Source organism: Tenrec ecaudatus, chromosome 13 (genome assembly GCF_050624435.1).
Source record: "Tenrec ecaudatus isolate mTenEca1 chromosome 13, mTenEca1.hap1, whole genome shotgun sequence".
Lineage (NCBI taxonomy): Eukaryota > Metazoa > Chordata > Mammalia > Afrosoricida > Tenrecidae > Tenrec > Tenrec ecaudatus.
This window is the reverse complement of record NC_134542.1, coordinates 15,816,560-15,837,147: the sequence shown is the minus strand read 5'-3', so window position 1 is coordinate 15,837,147 and position 20,588 is coordinate 15,816,560. Positions and strand designations below refer to the sequence as shown.

At 50.6% G+C, this 20,588-nt stretch overlaps 1 protein-coding gene across 1 annotated transcript in view; it reads left to right on the top strand.

Annotated features, from left to right (window-relative positions):
- Nucleotides 1-785: 785 nt before the first annotated feature.
- SGPP2 (sphingosine-1-phosphate phosphatase 2) overlaps nt 786-20,588 on the top strand; it is a 96,219-nt gene continuing 76,416 nt past the window's right edge. Inside the window, exon 1 of the mRNA XM_075530209.1 lies at nt 786-1,004. Coding sequence (XP_075386324.1) covers nt 786-1,004 — 219 coding nt within the window. The remainder of the gene's footprint in view (nt 1,005-20,588) is intronic.

Below are 20,588 nucleotides of genomic sequence, written 5' to 3'. Positions count from 1 at the left end.
CTCCTCGCCAGGTCTCAAAAGGCGTTCCATTGACGAGCTACCAGGGCAGGGCTCCGGGACGAAGCCGGGCCCACTTTGAGCCTCCGCGGGTCTTGAGCAAGGTCCAGGGAGTTCCCACCAGGGCGTGGGATGACATTACATCGTGCCAAGTTTGGAAAGAACTCGGATCTTTTCCGTAGGAGGCACGCTCTTCCCGCTGGGAACTGGCCGCCCCGCAGCCGCGGGCAAGGAACGGGTGGGGCTGGGTACTAGGTCTGGAGGGCAGGGGTGAATCCCCGGGCGGGTGTGTGTCGGAGCCGAGCTCCCCTCGGCCCTGGGAACGACAGGTAGGAAAGTTACCGCCCCCTACCCCACCCCACGTGAAAGGGAGGAAGGTTACGGCCGAGTGACCGTGCCAGGCAGGGAGGGGGCGCGTGCTGGTCCCCTCGCGCCCCGCCCGTCCCGGGAGGTGGCCGGGGAGCGCGGAGCCGCAGGAAGCGCGTGGGGGCTGTGGCCGCGCCCAGGGCGGGGCGGGGCCACCTGTTCTCGGGGGCGGGCTCCGAGCTCGCCGCAGGGCAGGAAGGCCGGCGCCCGAGCGAGCTGCGCGGAACGGCGGGCGGGACCTGGTGGCCGGCTGGGGCGGACACCTGGGCGCCGCTCGGGGGCGGCGCTAGGAGCCCGCGGCGCACCTGTTGGCTGGCGCCCCCGCCCCGCCCTCCTCGGGGCCGCCGGACGCCGGACGCGGGCGGGTGCAATTGCCGGGCTAGGGCAGCGGCGGGCACGGCGGAACGCGGCGCGGGCGCACCATGGCCGAGCTGCTGCGGAGCCTGCGAGATCCTCAGCTGGTGGCCCGCTTCCAGCGCCGCTGCGGGCTCTTCCCGGCGCCGGAGGACGGCGCCCAGGAGAGTGGCGCGGTCCCCGCGGAGGGCGCGGCGCGAGCTCCCGAGGCTGAGCATCGCTCCGCCGCCCAGGGCAAGGGCGTCCAGGGCCCGGCCAACGGGCGGTGCAGAACCGCAGTCCCGCAGGTAACCCTGGGCCAGGTGTTCGCCGGGCGGGGACGGGGCATCCGGATCGCAGTCTGAGGCCGAGACGCGGGGGTCGGCGCGCGCCAATGCCTCCCTCCCCAGCGGGCACCATCCCCGGCGGCGGCGGCGGACCGGCTGCAGGCTCCAGGGTGCCATCTTCTGCCGCCAAGTAGTAGTCAGGTCACTGGGACTTGGAAAGGCACCCGGTGTCCTGAAATGCGGTCTGTTAGAGGCTTTCCATTTTAGTACACCCCAAGCCAAACCCACTGTCGCGAGCATCTTGCTTGCTAGCTAGAGCCTTTACATGGGGTTTCGGAGACGAAATCTTTATGGGAGCAGGCGGTCCCATCTTTCTCTTCTGGAACGCCTGATGGGTTTGAACCGCCGACCTTGCAGTTAGCAATCCAGCGCTTAGCCCACAGCACCACTAGGGGCCCATTTCTACCTTAATCTTCTAAGGTGTTACATGCATTTGCTGTAGTTTTCCTCAAATCTATGAGAATGACGTAATTGAAGAGAGCAGGGGGTGTCTGTAGACCTTGCCAGACCTCTTGCCAGACCTCCCCTGCCTCTTGCCAGACCCCCCTGTGTGTAGGGCACTAGCTGGGTGGATTTGTCACACCAGCTCTAAGGACAGAACTTCTGGGCTGAGATTGTTCTCTAAAGGTTTACAACCTACCCGGGCACCCCAATAAGGGTATCCTTAACAGTGCCTCCCTCCCTGCCACAACCCGGGGTGTCCCTCCCGTCTGGCCGGTCTTTTACTTGCCGGCTTCAGTGACTGTCAAGAGGGATGCTCACGGGCTGCCTGCTAGGGCTGAGTCTGGTTATACAACCTACTGCAGCAGGTGCTGGCGATGCAGCGCACTGGGGCGCCGGAATGCAGGCTCAGGAACCAGACTGGCTGCAGATACTCAGTCACTACGGGCACTGACCTTGGGAGGACAGATGGGTTTCCTGATGCGGGAGACGTCAGGGACCTGCAGAAGAGGTTCCTTCTCTGGGAGAGGGAAAACAAAAGGCTCTGTAAATGAGGACAGAAGTAGCACAGTAAGTCACACCCCCGTCCACCCAAACCCAAACCACTGCCATTGAGTTGATTCTGACTCACAGTGACCCGATAGCACAAAGTGGACTGTAATTCCTTATAGGAGTAGAAAGCCTCATTTCTCCCAGAGAGGCTGGTGGTTTAGAACTGCTGACCTTCCGTTAAAAACAGCCCAATATGTAGCACCTAACTCACTTCTTTGATCAAAAGTAACATCGTGACCTTTCCAGAAGGTTTTGATGAGGAGACAGTGGTGTATACAGATAGATGTCTATCTAGTCACAATATCCAGAATTATGTGTCTAGAACAGCGGTTCTCAACCTGTGGGTTGAGACCCTTTGGGGGTCGAACGACCCTTTCACAGGGGTCGCCCGATTCATAACAGTAACAAGATGACAGTGATGAAGTAGCAATGAAAATAATTTTATGGTTGCCGGGGGTGGTCACCACCACACGAGGAAGGTTGAGAACCACTGATCGAGAATGAAGAGAACTGATTTCTGTGTAGAGTATTCGAGGAGTTGAATTGGAGCTCTGCCCTGGTGGCTCAGTGGTTGCAGCTGGAAGCCTCTGAGCTAAAGCTGGTCGCACCCACCTGCTGTTGCTCAGCGAGGAAGTGTGGCTGTGGATTCACAGCTGCAGAAACCTTACGGGCCGTCCGGATCTCGCTTAAGGTCCTGAGTCGGAATTATAAAATTTGTTTAAGGGAGGGGTTGTCCCACTCCAGAGAATACCTCCTCTATCATCTGCCTCCTCCCCTGCCTTTTTTTGTTGTTGTTCCTTCCCTGCCCCACATGACATTCTGGTAACTTTCAGACCAGCGTGGAGACCATCCCCTTCTCCTCTTGTCTTAAGTAGAGGGTTGGGATGAAGGCGAAGCGTGCTGTGTTCTCTTCTGGGCACCCACTGTGTACACCCATGGGTAAGGTGACCAGATGCCCTGCTTTTGGTGGGATAGTCCCAATTTTGAACAATTTTCCCCGCATCTCGTGGCATTTTTAAAAAGTCCCGATTTTTGGAAAGAATGCCCGACAAGCTAGGGTATACGGTTTTCGGCTGCCATGTGGCTATTTCACCAGGATAGGAGTTTTATCAATGGTGTCCTGCTTTACTAATGTTAAAATCTGGTCACCCTACCATGGGGGATGCTCAGGTCACTTGCTGTGGCTCTTGAGCCGCTGCTCACCTTTCCCAGCTCAGGAAACAGCAGAGCAACTGTGGGAGTCTCCTGGCCTTACAACAAACCACTGCATAAGAGGTGGCTTCCACAAACAGGAATTGATTGTCTACAAATCTGGGCCCGCGTAGTTGGGATTCAAGTTGTCAGCAAGACTGTGTTCCCTCTCTCCAAAGACCCAGAGGGTGAAGGTAGCTAGTCTCTCTCAGCTCCCAGGAGCCCCACGTGGTGTTTGGCCATCCTTCCTGTGAGATTCTGCCTGGATCTCTTTTCCCTTTCATAAGGGCTCCACTCAGATTGGAGTAGGACCTACCCAACCCTGGCATGACCTCATGTTAACTGATAACATCCTCTAAGACTCAAGGTGAAGGTGAGGGCTTCAGCATGTCTGTTGGGGGGTGGGGGAGGAATCACATCATTCAAGCCATAAACTCACTGCCATCTAGCGAATGCTAAATCACAGTAAGCCTAGAGGACAGGGTAGAACTACCCCTGTAAATTTCAGAGACAATAACTCTTTACTGGAGGAGAAAGCCTGGTCTTTCTCTCGAGTAACAGCTGGTGGTTTTGAACTGCTGACCATGCAGTTAGCAACCCGATATGTAAAGCTTATGCCATTTAAGCCACAAAAGTGACTTTTTCTAGCAGTGCTTTTTCAAACGGTTTTAGATATTTCTCTCGTGGATGGAATTTTAAAGTGTGGGGAAGGGTCTACTTGCCCTGTGAAAAACAGGGTCAGATTTGCAGAGAGGTGACTTCTTGTGTGAAAAACCTGGATCTTCTTCCGTGAGTCCAGTTGTGGAGGCTCCCCCCTGGCCATCCCATCCCATCCCATCCCACAGAGTCGATCAAGACAAAGTGAAGCAAAGCTAAACCTTTGAGCTCAGAAATCACTCTTGATGCGTGGGGGTGAGGGGTGAGGTTGAGAAAATTGGATCGTTGACTAAGTGAGAGGTTGGGGAATGTGTTTTCGATCTGAGTTGGCTTCGAGTGACTTCGAAAGGTGAATGTGTTCACAGATACATGTGGCAGTCCCAGGAGAGAATGCTGGCACACCTGGCCTGAATTTATAGGCTTAGCAGGTGCATCAAGGATGCTTGCTTCCGACAGTCCTGCTTGGTGGCTGGCAGGTGCTGCCCCACTCTCTCTAAATAGCCCCCTTTCGTCTCTCTGTGAAGGAGCCCTGGCAGTTTAATGGTTAAGCACCCGCTGTGAACGGAAAAGGTTTTCACCCTGCAAGGGAAGAGACCTGATGGCCTGCTCCCCCATAAAGGTTTAAAGGGAAAACCAAACAGACTGCTATGGAGTTGATCCCAACGCCTAGAGACCCTGTATGGCAAAGTAGAACTCCCGAGGGTTCCCAAGCCTGTGAATCCTTACAGGAGCAGAAAGCGCCAGAGGGGCAGCTGGTGGGTTAGAACTGCTGACCTCAACGTTAGCAGCCCAGTGCCCAATCGCCATGCCACCAGAGCGCCTTACAGCCTAGCCAACCCTTTGGGTCACTTGTGCTCTGTGGCACAAGGTTGCTATGAGTTAGCACCTACACTGCAGCTTTCTCTGAAGTTCAGTTTTTCCAGAGATACCTTTGCTGCTGCTCGGACTGGTTCTCCCTTCCAGAGACTCTCCTTGCTGCCTGGATTTCTTCAGCACAGCCTTTACCATGCTTTGAAAAGAGGCGGGGCGGGGGGGGGGGGGGGAGGTATCTGATCCTTGCCTGCCTCCTCCCAAAGTGTGCAGGAACACGGTTGCTTTGCCCTTGGCTTTCCCCATCGAGGGTTGCTGTGAGTCAGAATTCACTCGGCGCCAGCAGGTTTGGGTTGGCTAGTGCACTTCTCAGTCCTGAAGGCGGCTGTCGCAATGGGATGTGATGGGCAGTGGGTGGTTAGGTAGCTGGACACGGCGCCTGGCCCGTAGGAGGAACAATGTAAAGTTTGTGAAATGGAATGAGTGCAGTTGGCTCTCTCAAATCAATACATTCTAGGTGCCTGGTTAGCCCAGTGGGTGATGCGTCAGCCTCATAAAATCAGTACATTTTAAAGTGGAGGAGTGAATATTGAAAATCAAATGATCTCCCCACCTAGCCTAGAAGGGAGGTAGGCAGGCAGGCAGGCAACACACGCAGGTGGGTTCAAGAGCCTTCGAATCATCAAGGAGTTGTATATTGCTTTTGGTGACCTTCGACCTCCAAGAGTCCAATTCTTCTTACTGTGCCCATTTTCTGTGTTTCCGCCCTTGCTGCTGGAGATGGGCAGATGGGATCGGACATGATTGAGCAACACCACATCTCCTCTTGCCAGCTTATAGAGTAACCACCCCTCTCCCAAGTTGGGGCTGGCTGGGCTTGCTCAGTGTTCTCATTGAACCTGTTGGGCTGGGCAGACTTCCCACCTGTCCTCACAGTCAGGGGAATCAGCTGTTTCTGTCTAAGTGCTTTCCCAGGTTCCCAAGGAAAGCTCCAGGGTACTCTCTTCCCAAACTCCTTGGGAAGGTGGAGGCAGCAGGGCTGGTTGGAGGCAGGATGGGAAGAAGGTCCTCTTCCGCTTTGCACAGGTCGCTGGCTCACCGGATAACCCTAGGAAGGCATACCTGTCAGTCCCCTGCCAGTGTCTTAACCCTGAGCAGGGTCCAAGGACTGGGGTGGGGCAAGGCCTGGTTAGCACCGTGTGTTTGCACTGGGAAGGAGCCAGCCTCAGATACAGTGGGGTTTTGATTTCGGTGGATTCTGCTGATTGGATGCGTTTGCGTCTAGTCTTTCTGGTTCCTTCTACCATGGTTCCATTGGACCAGAGGCCACCTTGGGAAATCACCACTGCACACGATCCCTGCTTGCTTGCTTACTTGCTTTTTTTTAAATCAACAGATCATTTTATTGGGGGCTTTTACAACTCTTATAATAATCCATACATTAATTGCATCAAGCATATTTGTACATGTGTTGCTTGCCATCATTTCTTTCTAGACATTTACTTTCTATTTAAGCCCTTGGTATGAGCTCCTCTTTTTTCCCACCTCTCCCACTTTCTTGACCCCTTGATAAATTATTATTTTCATATCTTACACCGATTGCTGTTTCCCTTCCCTCATAGTTTCTGCTGTTCATCCACCTGGAGGGGTGTGTGTGTGTGTGTGTGTGTGTGTGTGTGTTCATGTGTCGATCATCGTGATCAGTTCCTCCTTCCTCCCCTCCTCTCTCCACCTTCCCCCTTCCCTTCTGGTATTGTTCTCATTCCTGTTCCTGGATTCCGTGTGTTGTGAGCCCTGTTCTGCACCTGAGTATACGCTGCAGTCTAGTCTGGAGTGAGAGGCAGCTCTGGGGTCATGATAGTGAGGGGTGAAAAAGCTTCAAGGAACCAGAGGAGTATTGTGTGTTTCATCAGTCACGATCCTGCTTTTTGATAACCTTTTTCTCAGACAGGTTGGTTTCTAGCACTGAGTTGGGGATGGGGTCAAGTATAGTTTCTTCTTAGAATCCCTGGCATGCCTAACTTTTCTCCCATATGACCTTGGAGACGTTACAAACTGATTGAGCTACAAAGCTCCACCCTTGGTGTTCTTGGCTCGGCGAAGTGCAAGGAGCAAGTCCTGGGAGGCAGGAGGCTTGGATTTGAGGCCTGCCTCTGTCTTTCTCTCACTTTGGACTTCTCCTGTTTCCCATCTCCAGAATGAGCCCATGTGCAGAAGCGTGATTTTAAACCATGCTTGCAAATGGTTAGGAAGTGGAGCTTGGAGAAATGTAAACAAAGCTGAACTTGAACGCTTCTCATCAGTTCCAACTCACCGTCACTCTTTTGGGCAGGGTTTATTGCCTGGTAAGATTTCTAAGGCTTTGATGTAGTGGTTTTGTGTTGGGCTGTGATCCACAAGGTTGGCAGTTCAAAACCACCAGTTGCTCCTCGGAGAAAGATGGGGCTTTCTACTCCCATAGGAAGTTTCAGTCTTGGCAACTCAAAGGGGGCAGTTCTATTCCATCCTACAGGGTCACTTATGAGGCAGCATTGACTCGATGGCATTAAACTTTGCTAAAATCTTTTTGGAAAAAGATTGCATGTCTCTCTTCCCTGGTTCAACCTGCCAACTTTTAGCTTAGCAGCCAGATAGTTGATCACTGTACTACAAGTGCTCCTTGCAAACAAGTTCAAATCCCACACTGCCCTTGAGTGGATTTCAGCTCATAGCTACCTTACATAGTGTTCCCAGGCTACAGGTAATTACAGGAGCAGACAGCCTCCTCTTGCGCCCATGGGACGACTGGTGGGTGTAAACCACCAACACTGTGGTTGTCTGGCCAAGACCTCACCCACAGCACCACCAGGGCTCTTGCAAACAAAGTTAAACAAAACCAAACCCACTACCATCAAGTCAATTCTGATGCGCTTTGGCCCTCTAGGCCAGAGCAGAACTGCCCCCTTTCGGCTTCTTAGAATTGACATCTTTACTGGAGCGGATGGCTCCATCTGTCTCTCAGGGAGCCACTGGTGGCCTCGAACCATGGACCTTGACTTGCGCAGTTTGATGTATCATCCACTGCTCCACCGGGGCTTCCTGGCAAAGAAAGCAAGGAGGGTCTACATTATCTTCCCCTGAGATTCGCCACCGCTGGTGGGTTTGGTGCGAGGTTGGTGCTCGTTGAAGGCAGCACATAAGGCAGCGGTGGCATTTTGGTGGATCATAACTAAATTGATCAACAGGTCAAGTGGAATTTTTAATTATCTGTCAGTGGACAGTCAGCAAAGGGAGCCACTTCACAGAATGAGCCACTTCAAAGGTGTACTTTTGATCATGTTTTCTAGTTCCCGATAGTCATTATTCAGAGCAGAAAATTTTAAAAACTAAAGAAAGCCAACTGACCAACCAACCAAGGGGGACTTAACACAGGCCCACATCCCACCACCCAAAGAGGATTGTTCAATAGATGTTTGACCTGACTTTTAATGGCTGTTTATTATGTCAGAGGATGGGTACACAGGCAGTTAGATGGCCTGTAGGCTGTTTCTGGTTTGGGGTTTGTGTGTTTGTTTTGCACGAGAAATAAACACATCTTTGCATGCAGATGTTTTCACTTGTGTTTGATTATCTTTTTTTTTCCCTCCCTGGGAGATTTTATTTTTAAACATTTTATTAGGGGCTCATACAACTCTTATCACAATCCATACATATACATACATCAATTGTATAAAGCACATCCGCACATTCCCTGCCCCAATCATTCTCAAAGCATTTGCTCTCCACCCAAGCCCCCTGCATCAGGTCCTCTTTTTTTCCCCTCCCTCCCCACTTCCCCCTCCCTCATGTGCCCCCGGTAATTTATACATTGTTATTTTGTCATATCTTGCCCTATCCGGAGTCTCCCTTCCCCCCCTTCCCTGCTGTCCATCTCCCAGGGAGGAGGTCACTTGTGGATCCTTGTAATCAGTTCCCCCTTTCCAACCCACTCACCCTCCACTCTCTCAGCATCGCCCCTCACACCCTTGGTCCTGAAGGTATCATCCACCCTGGACTCCCTGGGCTTCCAGCACCCATATTATCTTTAACGTATATATTCCAGCCTTGGAGCTGCTGGAGGAGTAATAGGCCGGTAGCCCGTGAAGTATAATGTGCATTACCAGGTTACCCAAGGAGGAGAGGGAGGTAGGACGAGCCAAGTCGGTGTAACCTTTCCCACCCCCGAGTGAGTGCCACCCACTATTAACCTTTGGGGAAATTAGGCCACTTCTGCTCACGCCCTTTCTCATTCTCCCCTTTTGCCATCTTCATTTTCAGCCTGCACTTATTGATTGGTTAATGTTTCTGGCACAGTCGGCAGCCTTAGAGATGAAAAGATAAGTGGGAGCTGGCTACTGCCCACGGAAAGCCACAATAAGATGGCACAATACAGAAAACCCTCCAGGAGAAGGCTGACCATGTCGCTGTGGAAACGGTAGCCAGACTAGCTTCTTCCCATGGGCAGCCTACGGGCTCTTGACGTGGGTCTGACAGACAACCTCAGTGGGCAAGCAGACACGCGTGAGCGAGTGAGCTGGTCCCTCTACCTGCACTCATGCTAAAACCAGAAGACACGTGCACCATGTCTGGTGGAATGGTGACAGTATCAACATGCAATTTCAGCCAGGCTTCCAGGAAAAAAGAACTATCAGATCTGCTCCCAAAGGTTAATTGGTGAACATTTCAAGTTGGGACCTTTTACAGAGGTGTAGGTGGGTCTGTGGTAGACTTTCACCTTCCACGTGGGAGACCTACATGTGATTCTTGGCCATGGCCCCTCATGGGCCGCCACTCCCCTCATCCCCCCCAAAGTGGGAGGCTTGTGGGTTGCTCTGAGGCTCAGCAGGTCTCAGTGGAGCTTCCAGCCTGATGAACTAGGAAGAGAGAGGACCTCTGGGGGCCAGGTGGGCTGTGCTTTGGGTTGCCAACCTCCAGGCCAGCAGTTTGAAACCACCCGCGGCTCCACGGGAGAAGGGAGAAAGGCAGGGCATTCTACTCCTGTACAGAGTTAATCTTGGAAACCGACAGGGGCATTGCTAGGCCTGTCCTGAGGGATCACTGTGAAACGGAATCGATCCGATGGCAGTGAGGTACGGCTTGAGGAAGAAAGACCAGGCAGGATGTGAGGGAGATCTGGCTACCACATCTGTCACCCCATTGATCGCGGCCGGCGTTGATTCGGCTCATCTGGCTGGCTAGGCGGGTGTCCCATTCCTCCCTCACCGCTCCACGTGCCTCCCTCCCAGAGCTGGGAGCTCGGGCTGATGAGGACGACCTTCCCCACAGAAAGAGGCTGGTCCTTCGGTCAAGGGTATACGAGTAGCTGCACTCCCCTGCTAGAACCAACAAGTCTCAAGCAAGATCGGGCAACCTGCTTCGGAAAGCAGCCAGTGTAAACCCCAGCGTCACAACCGCAGGAGCCTCGACTGCTCCGCGTGGGGAGGAGTCTGGACAGAGCTGCATTTCGTTCCGGGCGTCTGGGTCACCGCGATGGGCACGCAGACTCAGTGACTGTTTAGCCACAGGCTGGGCTTGAAGAAACCAACATAGGGAGATGAAGTGACCTGGGGCAGGCAGCTTTGGCTGAAATAAGCACGAGGAAGACCTAGAGGTGTCAGAGAGGGGCCCCTGAGTGCGGCCGTGGTCCCTGGTAGAGAATCGCGGTCCAGCCACTGCCAGGCGGGGTGTCATGGGAGATATACACATTTGTCAGACACTCGTTCCACATCTGCCCTCTCAGTTGCAACAAATCCCCGCAGAAGCCAGTGCCCCTGGGAGGAGCCTGGCTGATGCAGCCCAGAAAGGTCAGCCTCCTTGAGAGGGAACCTGGACCAGCGCTCAGGGAGCATGCTCGGCCCTGCTTCCTCGAAAAATCGGCGAGATCTTCCTGGCTGGAGTGTCGGGCTGTGGCTTGCTGCAGAATCTGGACTCCATTCTGCAGGCCAGGGCTGAGCCAGAGCAGACATGGCAATGCGGGGCGCTGTGTTCAGAAGGTTCTTGGATGGCTGTGTTTAGCATGAAAGGACTGTAGGGTGGATTAGGGTGAACTGTCAGGAGCCATGTGGGATGCAGGGACACCTGGTACAGAACCGTTTCAGAAACAAGGATGTTAGGAATGGCAGCGTGTGTGAGGTCCAATCAGGGCGTGTGGTGTGGCTCATTAATATTCTAGGGGATATTTTGACAGCCTGAGCAGCTCCCTCACCCACAGTCACCTCAGGAACGTGACCACAAACCATCTTATTCTCTCCTAATGAGAGTCTATTTTACTGAGCTTGTGGTGAAACTTTGTAGAGCAAGTTAAGTCCCCACTGGATAAATTCTACCTACCGTAGTTTGCTTTTAAAATTTTTAAATTGAAATAAAGTACACCTATTTATAAAATTAAATGGTATGCAATTAAGTGGCATTTAAGATATCCACAAGGAGCCCTGGTGGCTCTATGGGTTAACTATTGGCTGCTAACTGCAAGGTCAGGGGTTCAAACTCAGGATTCCAAGGAGGTTGTCTGCTCCCATAAAGATTGAGAGCCTCAGAAACCCCAGGGAGCAGCGGGACTGTGTGTGTGTGTCTTAATAGGGTGGTATTGGAATCGACTCAATGGCTCTGGGTTAAGACATCTACAAGGTTGTGCCAGCACCCCCCAATCCCCTCCAATCTAATTTCAGAATCTTTTATCACCTCCTTAGGAAATCCCATGCCTTTTTCCTTTTCCCTTCCCCCAGCCCTTGGCCACCAGCAATCTGCTTTCTGCTCTCTCCGGATTCTCTGATTCTAGATATTATACACTCGAATCTTACACTGTGCTGCCTTTTGTATCGGACTTCTTTCACAGCCCTGGGAACCCTGTGCGGGGTTGCTATGAGTTGAATCAAGTCAATGGCAACAGAGTGAGTCCTCACCTTCACAAATGGCTTCTGAATCCATCAATTGCCATGTTTCGCATGGTGGGACACCCCACAGTATGGCCACAGCGATTGGGTCAGGAATCACCCTGGAATCAAAGGCTGCTATCTCTCGGCAGCTCAGCATCCTGCAGACTTGCTCTGGCAGGGAACTCACCCAATGGGGGAATTGCATTTGGATCACATCTAGCAGAGTCCACCAAATTGCTTTCTTGTTGATGTTTGATCGCGTCCAGTGGGTCCTGCTGATAGTACGCCATCCTATTAGTCGGATTACAACTTCTATGTCAGCCCACCTTGTCAAGCGTCTTCCTCTTTGGCTCTCCCTCCACTTTACCAAGCATGGTGTCCTTCTCCAGGGACTGGTCTCTCTGGCTAACATTCCAAAGTATGTGACAGTCTCACCATCCTTGCCTCTAACGAGCATTCTGGTTAGGCTTCTTCCAAGACAGATTTGTTGATTGAGGTTTGTTGGTAAGATAGATAGATAGATAGATAGATAGATAGATAGATAGATAGATCAATCAATCAGAGTGGCTGAGCCTTGTGTCTGATGGACTCTACTTCCAAGGGAGGGGCTGGAGGGGCTGTTTTCTTTCTGGATAGAATGACCTTGTAGCCATGGCCCCATCCCAAGGACATGCTGGGGAATCAGAACACACATCCCGCTCCTTGGGGAAACCCAGGTGGTCGCCCTGGCAACTAGCAGGGGTAGTCCCACTGCTTTGAAGAATGAGCACATCACTGCATTAAAATAAACACCGCTGGCCTCCAGTTGGTTCCAACTCCTACTGACCCTGTCGCACAGTCAGACTCTGACCGGCCCCTTTGGGTTTCCAAGGCTGTCGATCTTTACAGGAGCCGGCAGCCTCCTCTTTCTTCTGCAGAGCGGCTGGTGGGTCCCCACGGCTGACCTTGTGGTTAGCCTCTCAAGGTGTAACCCACAATACCACCAGGGCTCCCTTCTAATTGCAATAGGAAATTATTTCTCTCGGGGGCAGGTAGGAGAGCAGGGAGTGGATCCCCCTCCCTCACCTGTGTATCCTGGAGGCTGGCTCATCCTTGAGGTCTGTCTTTTCCAGTTGTCCTGGATTCTGACTGACGCGTGGGGACCCTGGATGTCAGAGACGAGCTCTGCTCCCCAGCTTCTCAATGGCGGGATTTTAGGAAGGAAATTGCCAGGCCCTCCTTCCAACGTGCCTCTGGGGTGACGCTAACCTTTCCGTTAGCAACCAGGGTGTCACCTGTTTGCATCACCTAGGAGGCCTGGTGGTGTAATGGTTACAAGTTGGGCTGCTAACCACAAGGTCAGCAGTTTGAAACCACCAGCTGCTCTTCGGGAGACCGACAGGGCTTTCGACTTCAAAAAGAGTTACAGATGGGGACAGTTCAACCCGGTCCTATCAGACACTATTGTGAGGGAAGGGCCAGCCCCCCACCACTAATCATGGATTCGATAGGCACAATTGTATGGTTGATGTATGTAAGTATTATAATAAAGTCAGAGAGAGCATGAGAGATAAAAGAGATTGAAATAATGGAGTCAGACATGTTTCATGGTAGTATGTTCACCTCAGCCCCACTTGGTGGTCCATGTGGAGAGAGGGAGGGGGGAAGAAGGATAAGGGAAAGGGAATGGGAGCGAGGAGAGGGGGAATGGATGAGAGGCCAAGGGAGGAGCCTGAGAGAGCCCTTTATTGCTAACCCAGGTCTGTATACCTTTGGGTGAGTGCAAGCCCACTAATTACAGGTAAAGACATACGTCACAGGAAGGGGTTGCACCATAGATTATATTATACAGCAACAAGAGGGGGACAATCTAGGGAGATACATGCACTAGGAAGAGGAGGGATTGGGGTATCCATGTGACAAGATGAGCAGATCCTAGATGCAGGATGGCATCCTCACTTTGGATGTCACTGAGCCGGTTGGACCTTTTCTCTGGATCTCCATAGAAACCATTATCAGTAGGGTGTAAACCCCACCTAAAGGGACCAAGCTAATGGTCATGAGCCTTCAGGGAGAAGTAGCCAATTGTCCTTAACAGCAAAGAGCGAGCCTACCTGTAGTCTGGCAACTGACTGCCTTCAGGGAGGTAACTTGACAATCATTTATCATTAGCTGCAAGCAATGTCCTAAGTGTAACATACATTTGGGGAGACAAGGGAGAAGTCTCTTTCCTACACACTGTGGGCATCAACTCCATGACAGTGGGTTTTGTTTCAGCTGCTCTCCCCCCTCCTCTTTCAAACAAAGCCTTCTTTCCTCCCTGCGCTCTTGGGTCCCGGTCTGTAAGCCGTCATCAACTCCATGGCCGTGAGTTTGCACACCCTTGGTCCTAGTAGGGCTCCCGTTTTGAATGTGACCCTCCAAAAACCAGTGACTGGCAGTTTTGTAACTCTTCGTTTAGTTTAAAAAGATCTCACAGGCTTCCTGGATGCTGTGTTAATCCCATGTGTGTGGCGGCCATTCCTGACAGGAGACATGGGGGGTGAGGAGAGCCATCTCCCCTGGGAGCAGCCCTGTCTCTAGTCTGGAAAGGCTCTGAGTTCTCCAAATGCTGCAGGTAACGTAGAGGGTAAGCAGGCTCCCAGGTAAGACATGGGAAGCTGAAAGGGCAGGACTTAATTGGATTTAGGCGAACATTTTTAAAAATTAAACTCACAGTTAAAAAGCCAACAAACACTGTCCTCTGTCTTCAAAGCGGCCTCTCACGTGAAAGCCAGCATTGAAGATTTGCTTAAAAGCACAGAGAAAGGAGGCTCTGGTGGAAGTGGGTGGCTTTCTTTCCTTCCCCTTTTGATGGTGTTTTTGTTTTAACTAAGGAGGCTGCCGAGTTTTCTGAAGTTAAGTTTTGTCATTGTTAACTCTTACGTCAGAAATGGTAGGAGCCACCAAGTCTATGGAAGAAAACACACATCAGGTCCGAATTGTGCAGCCTTGCTGTTGTACATGTCTCACAGGACTGTGTCCCCCCCCTTTCCCGTGCGCCAATAGAATAGTCAAGGAGACCTGGGCCCACTGGGATTGAGCTGCTAACTGTAAGCTTGGAAATTCAGGCCCACCACCCGCTGCCCCACCTATGGAGAGAGAGGGGTCGTCCACTCCTGTGAATTTTTACAGCCCCTAAAACCCTGTTCAGGGTCTCTGTGAGTTGGAATTGGCTAAATGGCCAATTTAGGGGGCATAGTGAATTTAGGGGGAAGGAGGCGGGTGGAAATAGAATATTTAAGCTATGGAAATGCTATGTACGTACATACTGGATTTTGCCTTCCTCAGTCACATGAGCCTGTGCGCACATCACTGAATACTTTCTGATCACATGAGCTAATGGCTGCTTAACTACTCAGCACGCGGGGTGGGGGTTGGGATTCAGTCGTGGGAAAAGGAAATGAAAAGATGATGGCATTTTTCCATGAACTTTTGGAAGCCCCCTTGCATGGTTATTATAGTGTAAGGTCTTGGTTTGCTTGTGCTCTTACTCAGTTTCCTCAGGCTGTTCCCGTGTCTGGCTTTGTGTCTGAAGTCCGAGGACCGGATGGTTTTCCAGGAACCACAAGACAGGCTTATTTCAGAGCTTGGCATACTTCCTGCCAAATTGCCTTTGTGAAAATGTGTGCCAATTACCACTCCCAGCTGTGGGCCAAGCCTGCTGCTCACTGTCACCATCACCTTTTATTTATTTATTTATTTTCCAGTGATGTTAAAACTTTCACAGAGCCTAGATTTTAATTGTGCAAATCACTAACTTTGAAAGTACAAAGGGGCTTCAAAAAATTTATAGGAGAATTCCATTATTCTTTCTTTATTTTGCTTTCAAAACAAAATGAAAGTGTATTTAGGCTGCTAATTAAAAAAAATCATTTTATTGGGGGCTCTTATAGCTCTTATCACAATCCATACATCCATCCATTGTGTCAAGCACATTTGTACATATGTTGCCATCATCATTTTAAAAATATTTTCTACTTGAGCCCTTGGTATCTGTTCCTCTTTTTTCCCCTTCCTCCCCCACTCTCCCATGAACCCTTGATAAATTATAAATTGTTATTGTTTTCATATCTTACACTGTTTGCTGTCTTCCTTCACCCACGTTTTTGGTGTTCATCCCTCTGGGGGTGTGCTTAGGTTGTACATCCATCATTGCGATTGATTCCCTTTTTCTTCCCCCACCTTCCCCTACCCTCATGGTATCACTACCCCATTATTGTTCCTGGGTGGTTTTCTGTCCTGGATTCTTTGTGTTGAGAGCTCATATCTGGACCAATGTACTGCTCTGGTCTAGCCATATTTGTAAGGTAGAACTGGGGTCATGATAGTGGGGTCATGATAGGGAGGAAGCATTAAAGGACTAGAGAAATGGTTTGTCGGTGGTATACTCTACCCTGGCTGGCTCATCCCTTCCTTGTGACCCTTTTGTGAGGGGATGTCTACAGATGGGCTTTGGGTCTCCAGCCGACTCCGACTCGTTCGCATCAGTGTGATTGGGGTCTTCTAATGCCTGATACCTGATTCTGTTGACATGTCATGATCACACAGGCTGGTGTGCTTCTTCCATGTGGGCTTTGTTGTTTCCCAGCTAGATGGCCACATGTTTATCTTCAAGCCTTTAAGACCCCAGATGCTCTATCTTTTAATAAGGCTGAATTTAAAAAACAACAACACAATAAAACTTTTTACTGTGAGTTGAGTGAAGGTTTACAGAGAAGACCAGTTTTCCATTCAACTTCCATACATCTTTTTTTTTCCAGCTCACTGATTGTAATTCCCACGATGCAACATGACTCACCCCTCCTCCGTGGGCTTCCTGTTTCCTTCTTTCCTAACCATTTGTCCTTGGGCAAATGCTACCTTTTTCATCTCAAAGGTTTTGGTTTTCTGAGGTGTGTGTACTTCCTTCTCTCCTCCTTACAGACCTGTCTGTTGTGTGACTGAAAATCGCACCATGCGGTCAGTTCAGTATCAGATAGGAAAGATGACTCGGGCTGTGGACTTGGGGCCTCTACTAGCCTCTGCCCTACCAGTAAGGTACCTTACAATTTTTAGTTATGCTCCACTTCCCCCCCCACTCTATCTACAACATTCTAAAGTGATTCTTTTCATAGGAATATGCAGTGGTCACTGGCCACCATCTAGTTCTAAGGAAGAAAGACCCGGCTCTCTCCTCCTGGAAAGGTTTACAGCCTCAGAAACCCAAAGGGGCAGTCTGCTCTCACCTGTACGAGCACGGTGAGTCAGAATCCACATGGTGGCAGTGAGTTTTAGTGCCACTGAGAACAAGGTATATGAGAGGGCTTCAAAAAGTTCATTGACCCACCTTCCCGATATGATCGCTGAAGACAAATGTGTGCATACCAAAGATGGTGCAGAAAGCTGATGGTGCCCGGCTATCAAAGAGATTGCATCTGGAGTCTTAAAGGCTTGAAGGTAACCAAGGGGCCATCTAGCTGAGAAGCAATAAAGCCCACATGGAAGAAGCACACCAGCCTGTGTGACCACGAGGTGTCGAAAGGATCAGGTATCAGGCATCAAAGAACAAAAAAATCATATAATTGTAAATGAGGGGAAATGCAGATTGGGGGCCCAAAGCCCATCTGTGGGTAATGGGACATCCCCTTACAGAAGGGTCTCGGGGAGGAGACGAGCCAATCAGGGTGCAGTGTAGCAATAATGAAACATGCAACTTTCCTCTAGTTCCTAAATGCTTCTCTCCCCCCCCACCCACTATCATGATCCCAATTCTACCTTACAAATCTGACTAGACCAGAGGATGTACACTGCTACAGATAGGAACTGGGAACACAGGGAATCCAGGACAGATGATCCCTTCAGGACCAGTGATGAGAGTGGTGATACCGGAGGGTAGGGAAGGTGGGGTAGAAAGGGGGAACTAATTATAAGGATCTACATATAACCTGCTCCCTGGGGGACAGACAGCAGAAAAGTGGGTGAAGGGAGGGAGATGTCAGACGGTATAAGACATGACAAAATAATTTATAAATTATCAAGGGTTCATGAGGGAGGGGGGAGCGGGGAAGGAGGGCAAAAGTGAGCTGATACCAAGGGCTCAAGTAGAAAGCAAATGTTTTGAGAATGATGGCAACAAGTGTGCTTGACACAATGGATGTATGTATGGATTGTGATAAGAGTTGAATGAACCCCCAATAAAATGATGTAATAAAAAAGTTCATTGAAAAATTCCATTATCTTTCAATGTCTTTTCTCGACAGACTTCGGAAGCCACCTTGGTAGAATAATTCCCTGAGCGTTGCAGGTTCCCATCAGCCCCTGCCCACCAATACCACTCACCCCCTGTCTCGGTTCTGTGGTGCAGCCATGACAGGAATACCATGAGGGCCTGGCTTTCACCAGCTTATATTCTCATGTCCAGAAGGTTAGCAGTCTGAATCCAGGCTGCTGGCTCTGGCAGAAGGTCTTTTCTTTCTTTTCAGCTGTTTTCTCGATTCCTCGGGGGAACTCATGGGGCCTGGCATGTGGCTTTCCCCTGGATACTGGCTTGCCCAATCTGCTCATTTTGGGCACAAAAGGGATGGGGCTGCTTTAAACCACTCCAGGCTCAAATATTGCCTCATCCACAGAACAACAACTCGCATCCCCAGTTGGAATTAAACTGCAGATATTCTTGGTGGTGGCAGGTGGGGGTGGGGGCGGGGGCGCACTCCACTATTGCATCCATAGCACCTCTTGGGTAACCGCTGACCCTGCCTTTATCACCGGAGCCTAGTTTCACCTCAACTGGCATAACCATGCAGGCTGACAGTGATGGGCGACTTTTCTCCCCCAAACCAAGGCTGTGTTCAACTGTGTGGGTGGTAGACCCATTGCACAAACATATGGCCATGTGTGTACCCATTCTGCTGATTGTAGATACTTGGATTACCATGAATCAAAAGCAACGATGAGCATTTTGATATATAGATAGATAGATAGATAGATAGATAGATAGATAGATAGATAGATAGATAAAGTTAGCTTTACATTTTGAGACTTTAAAAGTGAGCAGAAAGAGTACAAAGAATTCCTGTCTCCTCTATCCAAAAATGTGCTGCACGCATAATGTATACCGTAACTTGGACGGCCCTTAAGAGTCTAGGCTAACCTCAAAAACCAATCTCAAAAACTTTACATACTGTAGGAATCCACTTGTGGAACATTCTTGAAATGACAAAAGTGTAGAGATGGAAAACAGATTAGTGGTTGCCAGGGATTAAGGCTGTTGGGGGTGGGTGGGTGGGGCTTGACGGACAGAGTCCCCTAGGGAGATCTTTGTGGTGATGACATAGTTCTGGATCTTGATCGCAGGGGCAGTTAAGCGAGTCTGCTCAAGCGGTAGGCACAGCACTGTAGATCCACGCCGTGTCCATGTCAAGTTCCCGGTTTTGAGGTTGCCTGTACTTCTGGCGAGGCTTTGCCTCACGTGCTTTGGATGTGGGTCAGGAGAGACCAGTTGCTGGTGAAAGGGCATCGCACTTGGTAAAGGGTCAGTGAAAAAGAGGCAGACCCTCAGAGAGATGAGTTCACACAGTGGCTGCAACCCAACCTTTGTGAGGCTGGCACAAGAGTGGGCAGGGGTTCATTCTGCTGTACATCTGCACCACCTGACGACAACCTCATCATTGTAAGCATCCCAATGTGCTGTAAGTGGCCAACATGCTTGGTTGCTAACCAAAAGGTTGGTGGTTCAAGACTACTCAGAAGTGCCTCCATAGAAAGATCTGGAAGATCTCCTTTCCAAAAACCAACCATCGGAAGCTCTGTGGAGCACAGGTCTGTGAAAATGCAAGGGCCATGAGTCACCATCGACTAAAAGGCAACGTGTTCATAATTATTGTTAGAAATCATAATTATTATTGTCTGCTGTAAGCGGTGATCTTTTGCACGGGGAGTCCTGGTAGCAGAGTGGGCTGTGCTTTGGTCGGCTAACAGCAAAGTTACCAGTTTGAAAGCAAAGCCGCTCCGAGGGTGAAAGATGGAGTCTGTCTGCTCCTGTAGAGGTATACTGTCTCAGAAATCCTCAGGGGGAAGTTGTCCCGTCCTGTAGGGTGACTAGGAGTTGCATTGTTGGGTTTGGGGTGAGCCTTCTGGGGAGATTGAGCGAAGGGTATCTGGGACCTTTCTGCGATCCCTGTGGAACTTCCTGTGAATCTCTGCTCATTTCAAAATAAACTTAAAATAAATGCTTCTGTGTAAAAATTGACTCTGTGCTTGCCTGCTCAGCTTTTCCTGCAGGTGCTACGTGTGCTGGAGGACGCTCAGCCCAGGGAGGGGCTCGGAGGTGCCCTTGGGCAGGCCTGGGCAGCCTCCCTTGAAGCCCCCGGAGCACACCGAGGACGCTGCGTGCCAGGGAAGGCACACATCTGTCCGTTCTTCTGACTGGCTTGTTTCACAGTTGTGGGTTTTGCTTTTTTTTTTTAAATAAAGATTTTTTTAAATGCCTTATTTGGTGAAGTCACTTCCAGTGAGTGCTGGAAGGAGGTTGGTCATATGTGCATATCCTGTTTTCAGGATTGCCCCCAAGTTATCTCCCGGTCTACAAACATGCCCAAGTCTTCAGGCCCCCTCATTGCCCAGCGAGGAGCCTTCGGCCCTTCCATCCTGGAAGCGGATGCTCCTGACTGCCTTTTACTGAGAGATAGCTACAGAGAATGGCTGCTGATCTAGTCTCCACTTCTACCTTCCACCCATAGTTTTCCACGTGTGGCTTTAGCTGGCATGCCCCCAAGCCACACCTTCTGCCTTCAAGTTAGTTCTGTCTTACAGTGACTCTCTAGACCAGGCATCCTCAAACTACGGCCCATGGGCACATGCGCCCCACTGAGGACATTTATCTGGCCCACCGAGTGTTTTTGCTCCGTTTGTTTTTTTACTTCAAAATAAGATATGTGCAGTGTGCATAGGAATTTGTTCATCTTTTTTTTGTTGTTGTTTTTAACTATAGTCTGGCCCTCCA